Source organism: Nothobranchius furzeri, chromosome 6 (assembly GCF_043380555.1).
Source record: "Nothobranchius furzeri strain GRZ-AD chromosome 6, NfurGRZ-RIMD1, whole genome shotgun sequence".
NCBI classification, from domain to species: domain Eukaryota; kingdom Metazoa; phylum Chordata; class Actinopteri; order Cyprinodontiformes; family Nothobranchiidae; genus Nothobranchius; species Nothobranchius furzeri.
The window spans coordinates 33,079,256-33,104,767 of record NC_091746.1 but is presented as its reverse complement, the minus strand read 5'-3'; the positions used below and the strand labels follow the sequence as shown (position 1 = coordinate 33,104,767).

General features: G+C 45.7%; 2 protein-coding genes across 3 annotated transcripts; both read left to right on the top strand.

Moving 5' to 3' along the window:
* Positions 1-269: 269 nt before the first annotated feature.
* On the top strand, positions 270-4,048 carry LOC107390309 (keratin, type I cytoskeletal 13). Its single transcript, XM_015966943.2, has 7 exons — positions 270-747; positions 1,031-1,113; positions 1,362-1,518; positions 1,771-1,932; positions 2,779-2,904; positions 2,990-3,216; positions 3,835-4,048. Exons 1-7 carry the CDS (start codon positions 328-330, stop codon positions 3,980-3,982), a joined length of 1,323 nt encoding a protein of 440 aa, XP_015822429.1. The 5' UTR covers positions 270-327; the 3' UTR covers positions 3,983-4,048.
* An 18,166-nt stretch (positions 4,049-22,214) lies between these two features.
* Positions 22,215-24,694, top strand: LOC107374251 (keratin, type I cytoskeletal 13). 2 transcript variants are annotated; one of them, XM_015942397.3, is made up of 7 exons: positions 22,215-22,718; positions 23,047-23,129; positions 23,284-23,440; positions 23,531-23,692; positions 24,011-24,136; positions 24,222-24,448; positions 24,548-24,694. In XM_015942397.3, the coding sequence occupies exons 1-7, from the start codon at positions 22,269-22,271 to the stop codon at positions 24,648-24,650; spliced, it is 1,308 nt and encodes a 435-aa protein (XP_015797883.3). In that variant the 5' UTR covers positions 22,215-22,268; the 3' UTR covers positions 24,651-24,694. The 2 variants fall into 2 exon arrangements, with proteins under 2 accessions (XP_015797883.3, XP_015797882.3); XM_015942396.3 differs by having other exon boundaries at positions 22,216-22,718; positions 24,545-24,694.
* The last annotated feature ends 818 nt before the right edge of the window (positions 24,695-25,512 follow it).

Sequence of the window (25,512 nt, the reverse complement as noted above, 5' to 3'; positions counted from 1 at the left end):
TAACTTAATGTTTTCCAAGTCTGAACTGGCCTTTCTCTTTTCGGCTCCTAAGATGTGAAATGAAAGTTGGCATGCTTAAGTCTTCGTGTCAGGTAATCGTTGGCTCCTTATTGTCTCAGACACTCCTACATTCTTCTGGTCTTTACAAGATGTAAAAGAACAGGTGTCTCCTCCCAAATCTTGCGCCAGCACACCATCCTCCTCCTCCTCCTCCTCCTCCTCCTCCTCAGGACCCCAGAAAACAGTATAAAAGTCCAGCTGCTGTCTGAGATCTCCACTAGCTCCTCTTTAGCTGAAGCTGAAACCACCACCCAAACCTAGATCACCATGTCAACATTTGGTTCCAGATCTCTTGGAGGTGGAGCCTACATGGGCAGCAGCAGGTCCATGTACGGATCCATCGGGGACTCTCGGATGAGGATGTCATCCGCTGCCTCCAGCATGTCCATGTTCAGCAGTGGTGGTGGTGGCGGCGGTGGTGGTGGAGCCAGCTATAGCTTCAGCTTTGGTGGCGGAGCAGGTGGTGGAGCAGGTGGTGGTGACAGCATGAATGTCTCTGCCAATGAGAAGGCCACCATGCAGAATCTGAATGACCGCCTGGCCTCCTACCTGGAAAAGGTCCGCAAGCTGGAGGCGGCCAATGCTGAGCTTGAGAAGAAGATCAGGGATTTTCTTGAGAAAAAGACTTCTCCCTCCTCCAGAGACTACAGCGCCTATTACATCACCATAGCAGAGCTGCAAGGAAAGGTAGGAAACCTTTTGTCTGAGGGGTCCAGATGAAGGAAAAACTGTTGTAAAAGCATCAAAACATATGGAAGGAAAATACAGAAAAGAAAAGGGGAAAAGACTTTGGTACAATCTGAACCAGGAGTTTCATCAGTCCAGGTCCAGCCTCAGGTTCAGACCCAAACTCAGGCCCGAGTCCAGGCCCAGGTTCAGGCCACAAAATGTCCACACATTCTCATATCATTGTTTCAGAAAGTCACTCAGATGTTAGAATACTTCTAAACCCATGTTTCTGTCCCCACAGATCCAGGATGCAACCAAAATCAACGGAGGCCTCTACCTGGGCATCGACAATGCCAAGCTGGCCGCTGATGACTTCAGGCTCAAGTAAGTAAAGTAATCTGTGAATGGGTCAGTTACAAACAGTTTCAAAGTAAAGGAACCTGAAAAACATCTAATGTGCCTGACAAAAGTCACTTATGTCTGCTCCATTCAATCAGACTAGTTTTATGTGAATGTGTGTGAATGAGTGAATGAACTGGTTGTACCATTTACTAAACAAGCCATCAGTCTGGTTCTTGCTGCAGTTTCACAAGGAGACAGGTTCAGAATCACTTTGTTGGTGTCTCATTCAGGTATGAGAATGAAATGAGCATGCGCCAGTCAGTAGAGGCTGACATTAACGGGCTCAAGAGGATTCTGGATGAGCTGACGCTGGCCAGGTCTGACCTTGAGATGCAAATTGAAGGTCTGAGGGAGGAGCTGATCTTCCTCAAGAAGAACCATGAGGAGGTGAGACAGCTCACAGGTGATATTGGGTTGTTGGGTTAGGTTCTGCTTCTGGGATCAGAAAAATCCAACTCCACAAATACTATAGCACTGTAAGTGTTAATTACTTTTATTCATAATGGAAGAGTCTTTTTTCCCATCTTGTACTTGAAGAAACACTGAAAAATCTGTAGTTACACCCTTAAAAGAATCAGGACACCCAGAACTGTCAGTGTGAAGATGCTGATGAAGTACTAACCATGATTCTGCCTGTAGGAGCTGATGGCAATGCGTACTCAGATGAGTGGCAATGTGAACGTGGAGGTTGAGGCCGCTCCAGGACAAGATCTCAACAAGATCATGGAGGAGATGCGAGAACACTATGAGGCTCTCGCTGCCAAGAACCGCAAAGACCTGGAGGCATGGTTCCAGTCTAAGGTGAGGTCCTGTTTTCTTCACTCACTTTGAACCTGCAGGTGATGATTAATTCAGTCAGTCAATAATTTTATGATGTGTATCTAAACTTGGGTTTGTTGTTATTGAGGGTGAACCCTGTAATTACCTCACAGCCTGATCTTTCTGTTCTGATGCCATCTGGTCCAAACAGAGTGATTTGGATCACCATGACATCAGAAACAACGATCAAAGTATTTATTATACTGTGTAGTGACTATCAATTCCCACTTTTAGTCACCCTTGGGTGCAGGTGAAGGCAATGACTCGCTTCAACACTACTGTCCAGGCAGAAAGCAGGCTTGGGTTTATTATCCCATTTATTGAAGATGTTGACGATCACAATTATGGAGGTTCCAGAATAGCGATATCTTGTCGAGGTTATGAAAATGATAAAAAAATTACAACGGCAAATTAGTTGTGGAATGAAACCAAATGAAGTGGTAAAAATCGTGTGACCTCCTGTCACCCAAAACACCAGTGCACTGCCACCCTGACACCTATTTAGGCTCTGCAGTGCCAACAGTGGTCGAAAAACAAACCATTGTGCAATAAACTGAAATATATATGAGACATTATTAAAACGAACTTAGACCATAATATAATGTAAACCAAGACAATATTGGCTCCTACATACTGAATTAGTTCTTGTGAAAGTATCCTACTCTCATTGTAATTCACGTTGCCTGTGTAAAACATTTCTGTGAATTTATGGAGTTAAAGGGGCTGATTTGCTGAGAAATTTTAACTGGTTAAAATGTTTATTTAAAAGGCCGAACATTTAAATGATCTGAACAGTTTTAATGAAATGCTCCTGTTTTACCTCTTCAGACAGAAAACCTCAACAAAGAAGTCGCCGCCAGCACAGAAACTCTGCAAACATCCAAATCAGAGATCACAGACCTTAAACGACTGCTTCAGAGCCTAGAAATTGAGCTCCAATCTCAGCTCTCCATGGTGAGCATCAAACCAGTCTGTTGTAATCTACAATTTATACTGAGACCATCATCTAACCACAACATCTCCTCTTTGTCTCCAACAGAAAGCAGGCTTGGAGGGAACACTAGCCGAGACTCAGAACCGCTATGCCATGCGTCTGGCAGGTTACCAGCAACAGGTGAGCTCTCTGGAAGAACAGCTAATGATGCTGAAGTCAGACCTAGAGCGGCAGAGCCAGGAATATCAGATTCTGCTGGACATGAAGACCAGGCTGGAGCTGGAGATCGCTGAGTATAGACGGCTGCTGGACGGGGAAGGAGGTAGCAGCAGGTGAGATAAAAAGACAAAAACATTTTTAATTTAATTCTTTAATTTCATTTAAAAGGCAGATTTTATCAGGGTTTTATAAGAAATGAATTAGCCATAACATGCTAGATGTTTTAATTGTGTGTTTGTTAAAAACATTTGACTCTAAAGATTGTTAATTAATAAAAAATGCAGATTTTTTTTATCAGTTGAAACATTCAAAAGGTCTTTAAAACCATATTTGTACACTGGGAGCACAGTAAGAGACAGATAGAAACAGCATTGTGTCATCTGCATAGAGGCAAACATTCATTTAAAGTCAGTGATATAAAAGCAAGGAGCCAGATAAGTTTGCTAAATTAAGTCAAAACATAACTTACGTCATGTTTACCACAGCAGACATTTATGCTATTCTATTTTTATTGCTAAAATTATTTTATGACTGAAATGTTTCATTTAACTTTTCTAGAAGTTTTTAATTTATTGTTTTCAGACCAAACTTCATGCATTTCTCTATCAAACATCATTTGAATAATACTTTATTACAATTTTGAAAACATGAACTTTTATTTAATTAGCTGAAGTAAACTGAGATGCATTGCAAACATCAATATTCAGATGTTCTGTTGATTTTATTTGCAGCATGTCCTCAAAAACCACCTCCAAGAAGACCACCACCGTCTCCTCCTCTGCCCCTGTCGTCACCACCACAAAGAAACAGATTGTCATCGTAGAGGAGGTGGTGGACGGGAAGGTGGTGAGCACTTCCAAACAGGAGGTCTCGCTGTGATCCAGCAAGAGGTTGCTGTCCCCAATGTCTGCTGCAAAAATTCAGAAATAAAAGCAATACAATTCAGTGTGTTGTGTTTATAATTCATCTTATGACCACCAGGTGAAACACCATAAAACTACTTTTTTCTACATTTTCTTTTTTTTTTTCAATTGTTTGTTGAAGCAGTTAAAACATGGCTTCTCTTCTCTAAACACCTCACACAAATAATACAGCACCCAGAACATCCCTGTTTGTTTGTAAATTAAACATCCATCCCTTTGCTGAACCCACTTGTCCATGTGACTTGAATCTGCACCAAAGGGCCTTGAGTGTCTGTTAGCGCTTGTTTTTGTCTTCTTAAACTTTTGCTTTGCACTATCTTCCATTGGGAAAAGAGAAGGAAACTCATCTGTGGGCTATCCTGTTTAGTAGCTCCGGTTTGGGCCAGTTGAAAACAATAAGTGCAATCAGGGGCTGTGAACGAGCTGTTTCTCCCATCCCTGAAAACACTCATCAGGTGATCCAGGTCTCAACCATTGCAATCAGCTGTTGCATGAACACCTGTTTCCAACCAGTAGCACAGCATAAGTTTGGTGGCATAACTGAAGCGTCAGCCCTTGTGTCTCAGCCCCTCCGGGGTAAAGACATACGTGTCTACCTGCGCATGTCCACAGAGCAGGTACACAGAGCAAACAAACTCGACCCAGACGCTGCTCCATCAACACCTTGCAAAATGTGACATTATCCTATACCTGTGATCACTGGCTTCAGAGGAAGGTCACACACAGCAAACCGCTTTCGCAACTTTCAAAACCTCCGCAATCTGGGACCCAACCACTTCTCCTCTCAAGTTGCCTCCACTCTTCCATCTCCCAGCACATTCTCTGCTTATGAAGTGAATGATGCCACCGAGTCACTCTGCTCTACACTCTAGTCTTGTCTTAACAACTTGTGTCCTTTAGCCACTAGACCTGCTAGATCCTCTCAGTCACACCCTTGGCTAAATGATACCCTCCATTCTTTACGCACCAATCTTAGTGCTGCGGAACGGAAATGGTGCAAAACAAAAGATCCTGGTGATCAATTGAAATTTCATGAATTACTGTCCTCATTCTCTGCCAGCATCACTGATGCAAAGAAAGCTTTCTACACTGACAAAATTCTCAGCTCTACTGACTCTCAGAAACTATTTTCGACATTCAAAACGTTGCTCAACCCTCCGTCTCCACCTCCTGCCAACAGTCTATCAGCTGACACCTTTGCCTCATTCTTCACTGACAAAGTGACAGCTATAAGCAAACAGTTTACTCAACTGGCCACTCCTGAACATTCGCTACCACAAACTCCTTCTAGTCCAACCATCTCAAGCCCTACTGCTTCATTTTCCTCTTTTTCCCCTCTCACTGAGAACTGTGTCCAAGCTTCTCACGTGCAGCCGCCCTACTCAGGGCCGTGCAGAGACCTTTGACGGGGCGGGTGCTCAAAGTAAAAAAAAAAAAGGGGCACTTATAGAGCAATCCAACAAGTTAGAAAATTCAGATAATGAGAAACTTGGGTTCAAACAACATAATAAAAATATATCAATTAGTGTCATTAGTGTTAATGTTAGTTCATAAATAATAGTTTTAGTTTTTAAAGCTGACTTATATCTAGAGATGTTACAACCACATTTTTGCCCCTGATCCGAGTCCAAGTTGTTTGATTTTTGATTATCTTCCAATACTGAGTCCTGTTCTGATACCAGGTGGTGATGCAACGCATTATAAAAGAAGAAATAAGTCGTCCTTCTGTCTGTATTTGTCATTTTGCTATTTTAGCCTGAAAAGGTCACTCATTCAGGAAGTACATTTAAGATTCAAGATAATGTATTGCTATTGCACAGGTGTACAACCAAATATATTTTGTGCCTACTAAAAAAAGCTCTAGTAAGAGGTAGTAAAATAAATGTAAAATAAATGCAACCACAGAGACTTATCCAGTGTGATCTACAGCTATGTTAGCTGAGATCTTTTTCCTGTCAGTAGAAAATTCTGATCCCATTCCATGATCTCACTGAACTTAACACTAAACATGAGAGCTCTGCTACCAATCTAACAACAACACCCTTTACACAAAGGCACCATCATCACATACGTGGCAGGAGTCTCAGAGAAATGTAGAAGAATCTTCTCCAAACACAACATCCCAGTAAACTTTAACCCAACAACACCCTCAGACAGAACCTGGTCCATCCAGAAGACAAAGCACCCAAACAGAAGCTCAGTGGCGTCGTTTATGCAGTCCAGTGTAGTGAGGACTGTCCAGCAGATGTTTACATTAGAGAAACTAAACAACAATTACACAAGAACATAACACAACACAGGAGAGCTGCCTCTTCAGGTCAAAACTCTGCAGCCCACCTTCACCTGAAGGACAAGGGACACACCTTTGAAGATGACAAAGTCCACATTCTGGACAGAGAAGACAGATGATTGAGAGGAGTAAAAGAATCTATGTCAAAACGTGAAAATCCCACTTTAAATAGGGGCGGGGCTTAGATTTCACCTTTCCAGAACCAATAATGCAGCTTTGAATCTCATTCAGTTTCATTCTAGGTCACACCTTCCTGCATCTAATCAACATGATGACTCACCATCAATAGAGGCTAACGACTCATCAGGAGATGGAGAGGCGGGGTACTCAGAGTAGTTTCTGCTCTTTAAATAACAACAGACAGCTACAGCTTATAAGCTTGACTCTCCCATATTCCAGTTAGAACTGACAAAGCTCCTCAGAGGAGAAATGAAATGATTTAAAGAAATCAAAGAAGTCCAGTTGCCTTCATCTACAGGTGCTGGCCAGTAAATTAGAATATCATCAAAAGGTTGAAAATATTTCAGTAATTCCATTCAAAACGTGAAACTTGTACATTATATTCATGCAATGCACACAGACCAATGTATTTCCAATGTTCATTACATTTAAATTTGATATTCATAAGTGACAACTAATGAAAACTCCAAATTTGGTATCTCAAAAAATTAGAATATTCTGAAAAGGCTGAATATAGAAGACACCTGCTGCCACTCTAATCAGCTGATTTACTCAAAACACCTGCAAAGGCCTTTAAAAGGTCCCTCAGTCTTGTTTTGAAGGCACCACAATCATGGGGAAGACTTCTGACTTAACAGCTGTCCAAAAGACAATCATTGACACCTTGCACAAGGAGGGCAAGACACAAAAGGTGATTGCTAAAGAAGCTGGCTGTTCGCAGAGCTCTGTGTCCAAGCACATTAACAGACAGGCGAAGGGACGGAAAAAATGTGGTAGAAAAAAGTGTACAAGCTCTAGGGATAACCGCACCCTGCAGAGAATTGTGACGACAAACCCATTCAAAAATGTGGGGGAGATCCACAAAGAGTGGACTGCAGCTGGAGTCAGCGCTTCAAGAACCACCACGAGGAGACTCATGAAAGACATGGGATTCAGGTGTCGCATTCCGTGTGTCAAGCCACTCTTGAACATGAAACAGCGCAAGAAGCGTCTCGCCTGGGCCAAGGACAAAAAGGACTGGACTGATGCTGAGTGGTCCAAAGTTATGTTTTCTGATGAAAGCAAGTTCTGCATTTCCTTTGGAAATCAAGGACCCAGAGTCTGGAGGAAGAGCGGAGAAGCACAGAATCCACGTTGCATGAGGTCCAGTGTAAAGTTTCCACCGTCAGTGATGGTGTGGGGTGCCATGTCATCTGCCGGTGTTGGCCCACTCTGTTTCCTGAGGTCCAGGGTCAATGCAGCCGTCTACCAGGAAGTTTTAGAGCACTTCATGCTTCCTGCTGCTGACCAACTTTATGGGGATGCAGACTTCACCTTTCAACAGGACTTGGCACCTGCACACAGTGCCAAAACCACCAGCACCTGGTTCAAGGACCATGGTATCCCTGTCCTTGATTGGCCAGCAAACTCGCCTGACCTTAACCCCATAGAAAATCTATGGGGTATTGTGAAGCGGAGGATGCAATACGCTAGACCCAACAATGCAGAGGAGCTGAAGACGACTATCAGAGCAACCTGGGCTCTCATAACACCTGAGCAGTGCCACAGACTGATCGAGTCCATGCCACGCCGCATTACTGCAGTTATTGAGGCAAAAGGAGCCCCGACTAAGTATTGAGTGCTATACATGCACATTCTTTTCATGTTCATTCTTTTCAGTTGGCCAACATTAGAGAAACAAACATTTTTTCATTGGCCTTTAGAATATTCTAATTTTCTGAGATACCAGATTTGATGTTTTCATTGGTTGTCACCTATAAATATCAAAATTAAACGTAATAAACATCGGAAATACATTGGTCTGTGTGCATTGCATGAATATAATGTACAAGTTTCACGTTTTGAATGGAATTACTGAAATATTTTCAACCTTTTGATGATATTCTAATTTACTGGCCAGCACCTGTAGAGTGAGAAACATCAACATCTATGATTCTTTGTTGTGTGTTTCTTCAACACTTCAGGAGGAGTCTCTCTCATGTCTCATTTTCTGTCCCAGACATGCAGCTACCTGACTGCTCCACACACACTAACCAGAGACTCAAACGCACTTAAACAAAAGCTCTAAATCCATCCAGCTGACGTGAAGCAGGCAGAAAAAAAAAACTTACAGGTAGATCAGTGCCACAAAACAACTTAATAATGTACAAAATAATCTAATAACTTTGTATAGTAGTGTGCATCCTACTTACCGGTGTTAGTCCGTTTCTCCCAATCAATATGTATGTCCTAAAAGCTCTGCACCACTCACTCGGCCATGAAGAAAACGTGGGTGCTTGCAGCTTTCAACCGGCTGTGCGCTCTGGCGTGAGGAAAAGATGGTATGGTCACGTGACTCACGCCAGCTATATAACTTTATTAAACAGAAATTTTATTAATTATTATTTTTGTTATTGTTGAGGGGGCATAAACAGAAAATTCTTTAAAAATAAATAAATAAATAAATAAATAAATAAATAAATAAATATAAAAAAATCATTAAACCTCAAAAAGAGCACTTTGGCCACATGGGACAAAAGGGGCAGGGTCTCAAGCACCCTCCGCCCCCCCTGCACGTGCCTGGCCCTACTACATGCCCACTCGACCCCATTCCGACTAAGCTGCTCCAAGCTATTGCTCCAACAGTAGCCGCAGCAGTCACACATGTGATCAACGCTTCACTGACATCCCGTACATTTCCCACCTCTCTCAAGCATGCTCAGGTTAAACCGCTGCTAAAAAAACCCATCTCTTCCTCCAAATCATGTGGAGAACTACCGACTTATCTCTCTCCTCCCTTTTCTGTCCAAAATCATTGAAAGGGTGGCTTTCAAGCAGATCACAGAATGCCTCTCACAATACTGTCTGCTTGACCCATACCAATCTGGGTTCTAAAAGGGCCACTCCACTGAAACTGCTCTGTTAGCAGCGACGGAATCCTTAAAAGAATCTAGAGTGACTGCCAAATCCTCAGTGCTTATCCTGCTTGACTTATTGGCTGCATTTGACACTGTCAACTATGGCATCCTTTTGTCCACACTCTCTAGCATGGGCATCACAGAGAAAGCACACGCCTGGTTTGAATCGTACCTCACAGGACGATCTTTCAGTGTATCTTGGCTTGGACAATTCTCTACCGTGCACCATCTTGCCACAGGAGTCCCCCAGGGCTCTGTACTAGGACCTCTTCTCTTTTCCATATACACCACCTCACTGGGTGAGATCATTCGAAATCATTCTGTGGTCCTGTCACAGTGTCCTGTGACCATTTTCTCAGTTCTTCTTGTCACAGGTTGCCTCTGAACAAGTGGTTTGTATTCTGAGCAGATAAAAACAAGATTGTGATTTCATTGTCCTAGAGGAGGTCTTGTTTTGGACATGTATGCATTCTTTACATTTGCATAACACAAATCCAATGTCTTGTTTTCTCTGGTGGAGCAGCTGACAAACTGTTGAAATGTTGGAAGTGTAGCAGAGAGCGAGGCATGATTAAAATCACCAGATATAGCCACAAATGCATTGGGGTGCTGGGTTTGTAGCTTAGCGACAACGGAACTGATGGCATCACATGCACTTTCTGCAGACTTTCGGCTGAAGGTGGAATATAAATGGTTGCCAAGATAACACTGGTGAACTCTCTTGGCAAATAATATGGGCAACAACTTACTGCCAAGAGTTCAACATCTAGGCTGCAGAGATGACATTTTACTGAAACATGACCTGGATGGCACCATCTGTTTTTGACAAGCACTGCCACTCCACCTCCTGTTCTTTTCCCGCTCCTCTTCAGATCTATGTCTCCTCGTACAGTCAGGATTCCTGGCAGAGAGACGCTGGAATCGGGGATATGGTCCTGCTGCCACGTCTCAGTGAAACACCTAACACTGCACTGCCGATACTCTGGCTGAGACCTTGAAAGGGCTTGGAGTTCATCCATCTTGTTGGCCAGTGATCTCACATTGCCCATTATGATCGATGGAAGAGTTGGTTTGACTTTCCTCTTTCTCTGTCTCCGTTTTGCTCCCGCTCTGCACCCACACTTCTTGCATTTTAGCTCATTTGGGATTTGTGGCTTCAGTTGAGGTATTATTTCAGCCTTTCCAATGTTAATCAGCTGCTCCCAATTTTAAACCAGCTTGTTGTCATGGTTATGCATCAGCATGAGCAGCAGTAGGTCAGGTGGTAGAGCGGGTTGCCTCATGATTGGAGGGTCCTGCTGTTGTGTCCTTGGGCAAGACACTTCACCCAACTTACCTGTGTTAGTGGTGGTCAGAGGGGCCGACGGCACCAAATGGCAGCCTCGCCTCTGTCAGACCTCCCAGGGCGGCTGTGGCTACAAGTAGCTTACCATCACTAGCAGTATGTGAATGTGAGAGTGTGTGAAAAGCGTCTTTGGGTGTCTAGAAAAGCGCTATATAAGTTCAGTGCATTATTATTATTATTATAACAAATGCTCAAAATGTGAAAAAAGTGAAAAAATAGCAGTAAAAATCCTCTAAGCTTCACAGCACCAGAAACAGAAAAGCAAAATGCCCCCCCCCCCCCCAAAAAAAAACACTGTTCCTCCCGAGAAACTAGAAGAAAAAATGTCCAAAAAAAGGCAAAACTTACATATAGTCAACAGAGCTACTCCAACATGCAGCCACACAGAGCAGCACAGTTCCGGAATTATGATATTAGCAACCTAAATTATTTATTTTTTATTAGGGGAGATATTGCATACATCAGTATAAGTTTATACTGGTATTGGAAATTAAGAGTCAGACAGTAATGGGTGCTGGATGTTGGTAAATACAATACAATACAATACAATACAAAGGAATAGAATTTATTGATCCTACATTGTGGAGATTCACTTGTTACAGCAGCACAAACACTTAAAGGTATAGCAATCGATCTTTTACTTCCGGGTGGATCACGTCAACCATTGGTCCGCATAACTGTCAATCATTCTGGCGAAGCCTTTGCGTAAGTCCGTCGTACGTGCTCGCCCCTGGGTCAGTTTTCTCTTTGCGCATGCACACTCTTTTTTCTCAACGGGTTGCACACTTTTATCTCAACGGGTTCTTTTGAAAATGGCTGAGAGTCACAAGAGAAAAGGTGTCTTCGAAGTCTACGAGAAGAAGAGAAAGGCCTCTGAAGTGAGAAATAAGACCAGAGTGTTTTTAGGAGACTCTTTTCAACGTTGGCGTTCGCTGAAAGAGACGGTTGGGCTGTCCACAGATGCTGCGGTTGCCTGTTTTCTGCTCGACAGGTAAGCTAAAGTTTGGCATGCTATTTGGAGGAATGCATTTGAGATTACTGCTAGAAGAACTGTATGAAAATAAAACCCCTTTTTTTATTTGTTTGCGCACATCAGCTTCTGAAATATTCTACTGCCCAAACAAAGTGCGTTCTCTGCTGACGTGATTCCAACATGGCAGTGCCCGGTCTGCATGTGAAAAAATAAACGGCGAGAGAGCTGTAAATAGAGGAAATGCTTCTACTTGTTTTATAGTTGATGCGTCGCCGCAATCGTCATTTCAAGTTTCGGAAAGTATGTGTATGGTGGCTGCAAAGAAGGAGCAGTCTAGGATTTGATGCCTATCTTCCCAAAGGGATGCGCTTTGCTGACACAGAATCCTTACGACTGTTCAGGCATCTGTATCCTGAATCCTTCGAGAGTGTAGTGGTAACAGTCGGTTCATCAATCCGTAACGCACCGTTTAGTTTTTTTTTTTTTTTACATGCAGACAGGGGGCTGCTGCATCTGAATCTGAACACATCTTTGAGAGGAGACATTAAAGACAATGTCCTGATGCATGAATCAAACAATACAGTAAAACACGTAACGGATGTCATATTTAGTATAGCATACATTTATTAAAGGTAGTTTTGAATGTAGAGCTGGATGACCTTCAGAAGAATATACTTTAAAGAATATCTGTGGACATCCATATGAAATATTTGTTATATTTGGATTTTGTATAAACAAAGAACTAATATGTTTAAAATTCTATATTTGTTACAGCTATGATAACATCACCTCCACTCCGCTGACTCACACTCAGTGGTCAAGACCAAAGCCTCCAGCTGTATCGACAATTCAGGATTCACTGTCGGATCGGTAAGTTCCCAGCAAACAAACTGAGTGGTGCATGTGCGTGAGAATGCTGGATAGAAAAAGGCATACCAATTATCATGTGTTGGCTGTGTATTTATTTGTGTGTGTGTGTGTGTGTGTGTGTGTGTGTGTGTGTGTGTGTGTGTGTGAGTTACAGTGAAGCTGATTTCTCTGTCGAGGGGGTTCAACAAATGGCCAGCTGTGATGAAGAAACTATTCCTCAAGAGAAAGAAAGGTAAAATTGGTATATATAGTACGGGGTAGTTACTCTGTAGATCACTACGTGTTTTATGATTAAATTGTGACCAAAGGAATATTTTTCCTAGGGCTTCAGCTATTGTACATACAGTCGACATAGATGAGGATACCTACAACAATCTACAAAATTCTGTGTAAGTTTTAATGCTATGGAGGCTTATGGTTATGTGCACATGTTATTTTTGTCTGGAGCAATGTCCTGTAGCATGTTGTTGATGGGAAATATGTTTGTCTTGATAGTATACAATAGTAAAAAAATCACTTCTGTTGTTTGGTCTATGTCTTTCATTAGAATTGACTGGGATGAAACATTGCATGCTACTTGGACTCCTGATACAAAGATACATTCACTGTCATCGTCAGATGAGAACGATGAATTAGCTTTTTCAGAGGACGACATCCCAGCTGAAGAAGAAGCAGAAGACCTGGATTGTGGCATTTGCATTAGGTAATTGTATTATTGTTATTTCATAATTTATTAATGGAAAGTACTTTGTTGCATTAGAACAGTTTTATATGAATGTTATATAGGTAAACACAAATGTTGTTTTTCAAAAATGCCTTCCTGCAAACAGTCTCCAAAAGTAATACAGATGTAAAATATTTCCTGTAATGGCCCTCAACTGTCAGAACAAACAGGTTTTAGGTGTGTTTGTTTGAAATGTTAAGCCTGATTAATGCTTCTCCATCTGCGTCAGTGCGGAGACACGCAACGCCATTATCCGTCCTTGCGTATGACCCCGGCAGGGACGCAAGTACGTACAGAGTCGAGCCCACTTTTCCAAACATCCATCCGTCGAGACGGAGAACGCAAGCTTGTGATTGGTCAGGACAACACTGTCGTCTACACCGCCGCCATTGCGCCCTCAAAAACATAAAGAGAGTCGAGAATAACTAGTGGCAGACAAGGAGAAGATTGAAGAATTCCTCGCGAAAAAACTCTAAAATATGAACGTTTAATTCCCCGTGACTGGATGAGTGAAAAGATGCGCAGCAAGCGTTTTATTTGTGGACAGAAATAACAGGAAACGTGGGTTTAGAGGTGGCGAGCGCATGAAGAGGTGGATGAGGATGAGAGACAAATTTGTCCATGTTAAAAAGTCTCTTATATAAAAAAACACAATATAAACACTATCTTGGACCGGATACATGACGGGATACCACAGAACAGCACTACACCATCTGCTGTCCTGGTGGGGAATTGCTTTGCAACACCCTCCAGGAGACGGAGAAGTATGAGAGCAAAACGCTTCCGTCAATCCGTGTGTAAGGCCTGACTCGAGCTGAGCTGAACCGGAGCGAGAGTTCGGGATGTAGCGTGTTTTTAAACCCAAGCGCGGAGTGACTGACGCCGGGCAAATTGACACGCGGTTTGTTCTAGGAGTCAAACCGTATAATGACTGGAGAGCACGGCGGCTCCAAAAGGTAACAAGCTGACTTACTTTGAGTCGGCAGGGCGAGTAGCACGGGCTGATCTGGTCAGAACGGGCTGAGTGATCGGGTTGGATCTGGTCGGAACTTGGAGCACAGTTCGGTTAGAACGATGACTGAGTGGTTTGGCGTTGAGCTGTACTTCCTTATGTAGTTGTGGCGGGTGACGTGGGCCAGAAGACTGGCGCTGGGAATGCTGGGTAGTGGAGTTCGGTTGGCCTGAGTGGGTGTGTGGTCCTCCCCCGGAGGACGTCGAGGGTTGTGAAGGGGGCAGCGTGACAGGACCCCCCACCGGAGGGATGGCCCCAGAAGTCCCAGGGTGGCGGGCCCAGAAGTCCGAGATGAGCGAGGGGTCCATGATTGCACTCGTTGGCTATGAGGAGCGTTCCTCCGGGCCGTAATCTGCCCAATCCACTAGGTACTACCAACCTCTGCGACGGGCGTTCAGCAGGTGCCGCACAGTGAAAAGCCCATCCTCGCCAACCCCTCGAGGCGGAGGCTCGGGATCCGGAGGAGGAGTGAGGAGAGATGTCCGTACTGGTTTTAGCTGGGACACATGGAAGACGGGATCGACTTTGAGAGGCCTGGGCAGGTGGATACGATACGCCACCAGGTTAATGACCCTCTCCACAGGGTAGGGCCCCAAAAATCATGGAGCGAGCTTCCGGGAACCAGCGGGTAGGCGCATGTTCCGGGTAGACACCTATACCTTGTCGCCAGGTTGAAGCGTTGGCCTAGTCCGGTGGCGGTGTTTGTGCTGGCAATAGTATTCTGTGTTAGCTCGCTTGATGGCCGCCCGAGCACGGACCCATGCGAAGCGGCAATGCCGGACCAGGGTCTGGGCAGTGGGGACCTCAGTCTCAGGTTCCTGGTGGTGGAAGAGAGGGGGCTGGTATCCGTAACATAACTCAAATGGGGAGAGACCAGTGGCCGAGGAGACGTGGAGATTGTGGGACATCTCCACCCACAAGAGGTATTTGGGCCAAGTGGTTGGTTGGGAGCAGGCAAAGCAGCAGAGGTACCGACCAAGTTGCTGATTTACACGCTCAGTCTGCCCATTAGTTTAGGGGTGGTAGCCAGAGGAAAGACTTCTACTGGCACCAACCAGCCGACAGAAAGCCTTCCAGAATCTTGACATAAACTGGGGTCCCAGATCCGAGACAATGTCCTGGGGAAACCCATTTAGGCGCACGACCTGCTCCAGGAGGATCTCGGCCGTCTGCTTGGCTGTGGGCAGGCAAGGAAGAGCCACTAGGTGGACTGCTTTCAAGAATCTGTCCACGATGGTTAGGATGGTCTCTAGCTGGTTGACAGGAGGTAACCCCGTGACAAAGTCTAGGCCGATGTGGGACCATGGTCGGTGTATAATAGGGAGAGGGTGTAGATCTCCAGTCGGGGGTTGGTTTGGGGTCTCGGAGCGGGCGCAAGTGGGACAGGCGGCCACGCATTCTTGGACATCTTTGGCCATAGAGGGCCACCATAGCGCACGTTGTAGGAACTGGAGGGTTCGGGTCTGCCCTTGGTGACCAGCCAGGCAGAATGCATGCCCCCAAGCCAGGACTTCAGAGCGGCAGGTGGAAGGCACATAAAGCCGGTCGGAGGGCGCGTCGGCAGGTGCGGGATCGATGGGCAAGGCAGCCCGGATGGTGTCCTCTACTGGCCAGTGGAGAGCTGCGATAAACTTCTGGGCTGGTAGAATGGGTGGCAGTTCCCTGACGGGTGCAGATTGGGTGTAACAGCGTGAAAGGGCGTCAGCCTTCAGATTCTTTGAACCAGGACGGTAGGCCAGGTGGAAATGAAATGATTCAAAGAACAGTGCCCAGCGGGCTTGACGGGGATTGAGTTGTCGAGCATTCTGGATGTGGATGAGGTTCTGGTGGTCCATCCAAATGGTAAATGGGTCCGGCGTACCCAACAACCACTGCTGCCATTCCTCCAAGGCCCATTTAATGGCCAGGAGCTCCCTGTCACCTACCCCGTAATTACTTTGGGTTGGAGAGAATTTACGGGAAAAGTAGACACAGGGATGAAGCTTAGAGTCGGGACCGCTTTGGGACAGGACCGCCCCTGCCCCCACCTCAGAAGCGCCCACCTCCACTACAAAAGGTCTTGTTGGATCCGGATGTACGAGGATGGGAGCAGTGGTGAAGCGGTGGACCAGGGTGTGGAAAGTCTGTGTGGCCTCAGGAATTAGACGGAATGGGCGGGTCTGGTTTGACGATCTGGTTAGGGCAGTGAGAGGAGCCGCGATGGAGCTGAAACCGCGTATAAAGCGGCGATGGAAATTCGAGAAACACAGGAAACTCTGAAGCTGTTTCAGGGAAGTGGGTATCGGCCAGTGGGCCACAGCCTGGACTTTCTGGGGGTCCATTGAGAAACCCTGAGATGAGACAAGGAACCCCAGGAAGGAGATGGTCTCCTGACGAAAAGCACATTTCTCTAACTTACAGTAGAGCCGGTTTTCCAACAACCGGGAAAGGACTGCTCGGACGTGTGTGACGTGCTCCTCCAGGGTTCGGGAATAAATCATTATGTCATCAAGATAAACGAAAACCCATCTGCCCAACATGTCCCTCAGGACATCCGTGATCAGGCGTTGGAAAACGGCGGGGCTGTTGCATAGGCCAATAGGCATCACTAAGTATTCCCAGTGGCCTGTCGGGGTGATAAAGGTGGTCTTCCACTCATCACCTTGCTTTATCCTGACTAGATTGTAAGCACTGCACAAATCCAACTTGGTGAAGATGGTGGACTGGGACACTACGTCCAGGGCGGTAGTCATCAAAGGCAAGGGGTGACGATCTCGGACCGTGATCTTATTTAAACCCCGATAATCAATGCAGGGTTGAAGACCCCCTTCCTTCTTCTTCATGAAGAAGAACCCCGCGGCTCCTGGCGAGGTGGAAGGGCAGATGAACCCATGTTGAATAGCGTCCGCAATATAGGCATCCATGGCCCGAGTCTCTGCTGGAGACAGGGAGTACAAGCGGCCTCGTGGTGGAACAGAACCGGGCAGGAGTTTTATCTCCAGGTCATAAGGGCGATGAGGAGGCAAGATGGTGGTAGGACTCTTTGAAAATACCTGAGCCAGGTCATGATAACAGGAGGGGAACTGTGAGCTATCAATGTCCTCAGTAACCGGGTGGCCAGGCTCTGAGTCGGGTTGAGGAGGTCGATAAGAATGGCAGGCAGCACCCCAGGTAAGCACCCGACCAGACGACCAGGAGATCTGGGGATTATGGCGCAGGAACCAGGAGTGACCCAGCATCAGGGGGACAAAGGAGCTGTCACAATGAGGAATCGGAGAGTCTCGGAGTGGGGGAGTATGTCCATGCGGAGACCAACTGTCTCTTGGCGGATTGGATAGGGTCTGAGAGGGGTTCCATCCACGGAGGTGACGGTAATGGTTTGGCGTAGGGAGGGCAAGGGAACCTGAAGTCGAGAGGCTAGATCTTGATCCATGAAGCAGTCGGCTGCTCCGGAGTCCAGGAGCGCCTCCAGCTCAACGGGTCCCTGGGGAAGATGAAGAGTGACTGGGAGCAGGGTGCGGGTCGAGGGGGCTCTGGTTACTCCAAGTAGGACCTCTCTGCTGCTGCCTACTTGGAGTCTGCGTTTCCCAGCCGGAGGGGACAGGTAATATTCCGATGGCCAGGAGCACCACAGTAGGCGCACAGCCCCTCCGTATAGCATCTCTCGCTCTCTTCTGGGTTCAGGTGTCCCAGCTGCATGGGTTCATTGGGGGACAAGCTGACTGGGCGAGGAAGGTCTGGTGCTGAGGTCGTCGTTACAGGCGGTTCAGCGGATCGACGGGTAAAAAGACGCAGGTCCATCTGAAGAGCGAGGTCGGCCGCCTCGTCCAGGGTCTCTGGGGTGTCCCTCCCTATCATCCCTTCTCGGATACGTGGGGAGAGCCCCTCAAGATAGACTGCTTTCACAGCATCATCCCCCCATTGCAGTTTGGCAGCCGTAGTTCGGAACCTGGACGTGTACTGGGCTACAGTCTGACTCCCCTGTCGGAGCAGAAGTAGTTGGGCCTCCGTCGATATCTCGCCGCTGGGGGGAACAAAAGCCCTCCTCATTTCGGCCACAGTCATTGCAAGCCTCCGATTTATTGTTGTATAGGGCTGCAGCCCACTCCTGAGCCGGTGAGGAGGGAGGTGAGTAGCGCCACGCGGAAGCGGGCTGTGGCATAGCGGTGGGGCTGACACTCGAAAGTCATGGCGAGCGTGGCTAACATTCCCTCAGGGGAGCCGTGCGTGCCGTCCCACTTCTCCGGGAGGCTGAGAATCGGTATTTCCCATTCTCTGGAGGTCTGCTGCTGCTGCGCAGCGGAAAGCTGGAGAACTACTGTGGTTATGGACTCCACCTTGTCAGCTAGGCGTCCCACAGTAACTCCCATCTGGACCACCTGCGATTGCAGGGACTCGAACTCCGCTGGGTCAGTATTGGACTCAGTCAACCTGTAAGGCCTGACTCGAGCTGAGCTGAACCGGAGCGAGAGTTCGGGATGTAGCGTGTTTTTAAACCCAACTGCGGAGTGACTGACGCCAGGCAGATTGACACGCGGTTTGTTCTAGGAGTCAAACCGTATAATGACTGGAGAGCACGGCGGCTCCAAAAGGTAACAAGCTGACTTACTTTGAGTCGGCAGGGCGAGTAGCTCGGGCTGATCTGGTCAGAACGGGCTGAGTGATCGGGTTGGATCTGGTCGGAACTCGGAGCACAGTTCGGTTAGAACGATGACTGAGTGGTTTGGTGTTGAGCTCTACTTTCTTATTTAGATGCGGTGGGTGACGTGGGCCGGAAGACTGGCACTGGGAATGCTGGGTAGTGGAGTTCGGTTGGCCTGAGTGTGTGTGTGGTCCTCCCACAGAGGACGTTGAGGGTTGTGAAGGGGGCAGCGTGACACTGTGCGTGTCTGTCCCTTGCGAAGCTGACAGAGAAGTATGAATCAGGCTTTAGTTTCACATTCCAGGCTGTGCCCCAAACACATGGAGATGTGATGTCTGTCACCAACATCCTATTGAATAGTAAAAGCTCAGTAATGCTCAAGTTCATCACATGCTGAACCATTGGAATGTGTGAAAAGCTGCCAGTTTGAGTGATTGGAAGAATGCGATGTTCTCCAGGTGATGTGTTAATATTTTTTCTTCATATTTACAGGTCTGGTGTTACACTCCCAAATGGAATGTCCTTAGAGGATTGCCCGGTGATTGGCCTTGATCAGACTGTGCATGATGACCCAGAAGACAATGAATGTGAAAGCCAGGAATTTGCCACTCCACCAGATGCAACAACAGTCTTCAGAGAAGAAGATGTAATAGTCCATAGTCTATCATGACATTATAAAGCAGCTGCTGGACTTCCTTATTCTACCAATAGAAAAATGCACAATGAAGGATTCCATCACAAAGGCACCCTGTAATGCTATTAGGCCATTTGAGGTGTCTGTAAAATCAAGGTGCTCTGCAATCATTGCAGAATGGGTGAGTTTTTCTGACATGTTATCATTAACAGCTGACAGTTATTTCTATAGTCAGATTTTCTATACTCTTTCTAAACAGATTCTGTCTTATAGATATGTCCTCATGGTTACACAGTTTGGAAATGGACTTCACAGCGACATTTCAAGTATGGAATGCTTGCTGGGGATTTTATGTTAGGTGTAAACATCCTCCTGTCTGTCGTTTGTAAAGAACGTTGAGTGGGCGGTTCTTCAGAAACATCGTTTGCCACACCTTTAAAAATAAATATTTAACTTTCCACCATAAAACTCCTAAAATCACTATGGTCCAAGTGATGTTTCATTTCGTGTCATGTTTTTTAAGTAAGCTAAACTTTTACAAGTGGGTTTCTGATTATCTATTTACATTCTTAGAAGTGATAAACTTACCCTTTAGAAGCTTTCAAGTTGGAGGATGAACACTGATTGTCTTCTTTTTCTTCTTCTTCAACATAGCTGATTGTTAAAGTTGAGAACTTCAAAAATGTGCTTCAAAGGAAATAGACCGTTTTTTTGCCGTAATTTTCCGGCTGTCATAATTCAACAGAAAAAAAAAACATCAGATTTAACATTATCCTACCGTAATTTGGAAAAAACGGTATGTTACTGTTGGAATTCTGCCGTAAATTTACAGAATTTTCTAAGAGTGCAGATCAAACACTGCACTGAGACTTAAAGGGAACTTTTCAGACACTGCCTGGACCAGTTGAGGCACCAGTACACCATCAACAGTCTGAACAACAGACAGTTGATGGTGTACTGGTGCCTCAACTGGTCCAGGCAGTGTCTGAAAAGTTCCCTTTAAGTCTCAGTGCAGTGTTTGATCTGTTCGATTACAGAGGGTTAACCCTCTTGGGCTCAAAATAAGTTTTGATAAAAGGACGAACAACTAAGTCCTTCAGGGGTAATTCTGAGTAAAAAAATGCTCATGAAATATATATGTGGAGTAACCAGGTAGGCAGGTTTTAATGCTTAGTTAAAATGCTTAATTTATATATACTTTCATTGGGTGAGATTATTAGTCATTAAAGGATCAATTTCCATTTGTGTCAAGCTGATGATACTGTTGCTATACCCCATCCTTTAACAGCAGCCAATACCTATCTCTCTCTCTCTCTCTCTCTCTCTCTCTCTCTCTCTCTCTCTCTCTCTCTCTCTCTCTCTCTCTCTGTGTGTGTGTTCTAGCTCAATATTTTCAAAATCACTGGAAACCTTCAGACAGGAATCATTAGATCACAGGTTGAAATCTTCCGCTGATTAATTTTTAGAGTCAACCCTAGGACTCTAGGAGCAAAGTTGTCTGAGGTTGTATGTCTCTGGTAACCTAACACATGAAAAACAGGTCTTAGATGAGGGATCAAATGAAGTGCAGTCCACAGACCCTTATAGTGATCATAGTGAATGAAAAGTATTTCCTCGCCCGGGCACTTGTTACTGAGGCCTCCCTCTGGAGGCAGGCTTGGAGGTGGCACACTTTGGCAGGCACCTGGTGGCTTGGCTTTCACTCATGGAGCCCAGCCTTGCACAGCCTGAAGATAATAAATGGGTCACTCTTTCCATAGGCTCACCATTTGTGGGTGGGTCCAAACTGGTAGGGTGCGTTATGAGATGAGCGTTAGCACAAGGTGGGGACCTTGGAGGTCTGATCCTCAGCTACAGAAGCTGGCTCTCAGTATATGGAATGTCAACTTCCTGGTGGGGAAAGAGTCTGAGTTGGTGTGAGATTGAGAGGTTCTGCTAAGTAGTCAGGCTCTGGCTCCAGATCCAGTTTCCTCGGGAAGGGTTGGACACTATACCACCCTATTGATAAACGCCAAGCAGGGGTGGGAATAGTCGTTGCCCCCATCTTGGTGCCTGTACGTTGGGGTTTAATCTGATGGATGAGAGAATGGCCTCCCTCAGCCTACATGTAGGGGTCATGGTGAGTCTGACTATATCTAGCAGAATCTCAAAAGCTCACACCAACTCAGGCTCTTTCCCCACCAGATAATTAGTTAGTTCACAAAGCTAGTGTGTGTGTGTGTGTGTGTGTGTGTGTGTGTGTGTGTGTGTGTGTGTGTGTGTGTGTGTGTGCGTGCGTGCGTGCGTGCGTGCGTGCGTGCTTATGTGTGTGTGTACAGACCTGCAGGGCCCGGAGCGACACAGGCGGGTTGGGACTAGATGACAGGACACCAGGTGGATCGGGGATGGGGAGTTTTGAGTCTGACAGGAAACTGGTTCTGTCTTCTTGTCATCTAATGGCCCGCAGGTGAAGTTATGGCGCAACAAATTAAAATACCCGAGATTCCTGCTTTGATGATGTTTGTTACCACCTGCCTAAGGCGAGCAGGGGAGAGAAAGGGCTGGGGAGGAAGGGGGAGGGGGACACCTGAAACCTTCCCCTCCTCCCCTCTTCCTCCCCCTCTTTCGCCTCCTCTGGATATGCATAAAAGAAGCTCAACCCATCATATTTTACATTCTCTCCTTGTCTCCAGCCAGACCAGGCAGACTCCTTCACCATGTCCATGTACTCCAATCGATCTGTCACCTTCTCTGGTGGGAGCCGCCTATCCTCCATGAAGTCCCCTAGCGTACACGGCGGCTCCGGGGGTGCCGGGGTCCGGATCTCCAGCAGCGTGGCTTCCAGATCCTTTGCCTCTGGTGGTGGTGGAGGTTTCTCCTCTGGTGGTGGTGGAGGTTTCTCCTCTGGTGGTTTTGGTGGAGGCTTTTCCTCCTCTGCAGGGGGAGGCTTCAACCTCTCTGATGCAGTAGACATCTCAGACAACAAGAAGGCCGCCATGCAGAACCTGAATGACCGACTGGCCTCCTACCTAGAGAAGGTCCGCAAGCTGGAGGCGGCCAATGCCGAGCTTGAGCTGAAGATCCGTCAGTTTCTGGAAAACAAGGCCAAGCCAGCAGGTCACGACTACTCAGCTTACTACAGCGTCATCAGCGACCTCCAGGACAAGGTGAGATCAGGCTCTGGTTCTGAGCTCATATTTGTTTGTTTAGTCAATATGGAGGCAAAATTAGAGGGGGGTCAGAAATGTTTGTTTCAAGACTAAACAAGGGACAGAATTCTTCCTGGAACTGGATCTGCCTCTTGTTGGCTGGAACAGGAGCGACCACACCCAGTAAAGTCTGAGGCCTCATCATTCTGAACACCCAGAACACTCCAAGGCCACAGCCACATTTGAATCTCATTTCCATGTTTTTATTTGTAGTTTGATCCAACTAGTTCTGCTACCAAATTATTCAAATCCATTCTTTAACCAAACCTGTCCTTCTGTTTTTCAGATAACTGAGGCCACCTGTGCGAAAGGGAACATTATCCTGTCCATCGATAATGCCAAGCTGGCATCTGATGACTTCAGAGTCAAGTGAGTCTGATTAATTGATGCAGCAGGGAAACAGTTTTCTTTTGTTTCTGTTCTGCTGGTGTCTGCACTGAGCTAACCAGCGCAGAAGCCCTCAGCTGGACGATCTTTGAACTGTTTTAAAGAAAATGGTTATTTCATGTGATCATGTGATCAGGTACGAGACTGAGATGACCATGCGCCAGGGTGTGGAGGCTGACATTGCTGGCCTGAAGAGGATCCTGGATGAACTGACCCTTGCAAGATCTGACCTGGAAATGCAGATCGAGTCTCTGAGAGAGGAGCTCATCTATCTGAAAAAGAACCATGAAGAGGTGAGATAACCCTACAGAACGTCTCCACATAGATCCAAATATTTGTATGTAATGTGGTTTAAAAAATATATGATCTGTATCTTCCTGCAGGACATGTTGGGTCTGAGGTCACAGGTCAGCGGTCAGGTCAATGTGGAGGTGGAAGCTGCACCCCAGCAGGATCTGACAGCCATCATGAATGAAATCAGAGAACACTATGAGAGCGTTGCAAATAAGAACCGCAAAGAATTAGAAAACTGGTTCCAGGCCAAGGTGAGCCATCAGAACAAGTACACTTGTAATCCTGAAACAAGAAAGTTTCTGTTTCCACCTAGTGGCTGCATGAAGAACTGCACCAATCAGGAGTTTGTTTCATCTAACTTTATAACAGAAACTTAAAAATATAAACTTAAGTTATAAAGATAAAAAATAAACAGTTTTAAGAGGAAATATTGTTTGCTAAAAAATTGTAATTTAAAACTTTTATTATGAAGTAAAACATTTTTCTCCATATCATAGAAACCAAACAAAAATATTCTGTAAGAGATAAATGTATGAAAAATGTTTTGAGATAGTTTCTTGTCCCTGCAGAGCGAGGAATTGACCAAAGAAGTCACAGCCAGCACAGAAACCCTGGCAACATCCAAAACAGAGATCACAGAACTTAAACGAACACTACAGAGCCTAGAAATCGAGCTCCAGTCCCAGCTCAGCATGGTGAGCATCAAACCGCTCCAAAACCATCTACAGTTCATATCGAGATCATCAACTAACCCGAATATCTTCGCTTTGTCTCCAACAGAAAGCAGGATTGGAGGGAACGCTAGCCGAAACCCAGAACCGCTATGCCATGCGTCTGGCGGGTTACCAGCAACAGGTGGTCTCTCTGGAGGAACAGCTAATGATGCTGAAGGCAGACCTGGAGCGGCAGAGCCAGGAATATCAGGTGCTGCTGGACATGAAGACCAGGCTGGAGATGGAGATCGCTGAGTACAGACGGCTGCTGGATGGGGAAGGAGCTAGCAGCAGGTGAGCTGATCAGTCCAAACTGTACAGTTACTGGGGGGTGAGGGGTAAGGTCCTGCATAAAAATGTAGGATCAATGATCTGATGTCTTCTTTGTAGCAGCTCGTCCTCCTCCACATCAACCACTACCCGGAAGGTCGTCATTGTCACCCAAGAGATCACAGAGAATGGAGAGACCAAGACCGAAACTCAGACAATTAAATGAGATGTCAAACACAAGCTCTCACAAATAAAATGCTGAGAAACTCACTGGTGTGTGTTTGTGTGTGTGTCTTTACTTGTCAATACATCAACCTGAGGACCAATGACAAACGTATCACTTGTAACTTGAGGACATTAGTTGTGAAGTGAGGACATTTTGCCTCAGCCTCTCTTTGGTACAATGTTACAGAACTCTACTCATTAGTCTTTGATGTATTGTGTGAATTATGTTTTGGTCAAGGCAAGGACTTCAATTCAGTTACTAAAATGAATGGAAGGCTATTCTAAGTCTCACAATGAATGCAAGACAAGAGTGTGTGAGTGTGTGTGTGTGTGTGTGTGTGTGTGTGTGTGTGTGTGTGTGTGTGTGTGTGTGTTGCTGTAAGTTGGAGTTTCGGTCGGTTTCTGAAAGCTTCTACTTATTAGTGGTGTTGAGCTACTGTTATTTTGAAGTTAAAGCTGCAATGGAAAATTTGGATAAAAAATGAACTTAAAACATATTTTCATACCTCTTCACCTTCTAACATAGTATAGCTAGAAATACATGGAGCCTAAGCCACGCCCACCTACATCCGGACTATGGATGCAAGTCAATCGGGCTAAAACTTATTATTTTCCAATCCCATTGGTCATATGCCATGGATTTCACACATGGTCGCAGGTCTTTCTTTTTTTGGGGGGGGGGGGGGGGGTGCGCATGAAATAGAATTCTCTTCCTGAATTCTTGAGTTCTAGTACTGTCCAGTTACGCCAACTGGTCAGTAGAAAATATAATTTCTATAGCGCCTCTCAAGATAAAAATCACGAGGTGTTTCACAAAAACAAAAAATGTAAAAATAAAAAAAGATTTTAGAAAATGGTTAAGA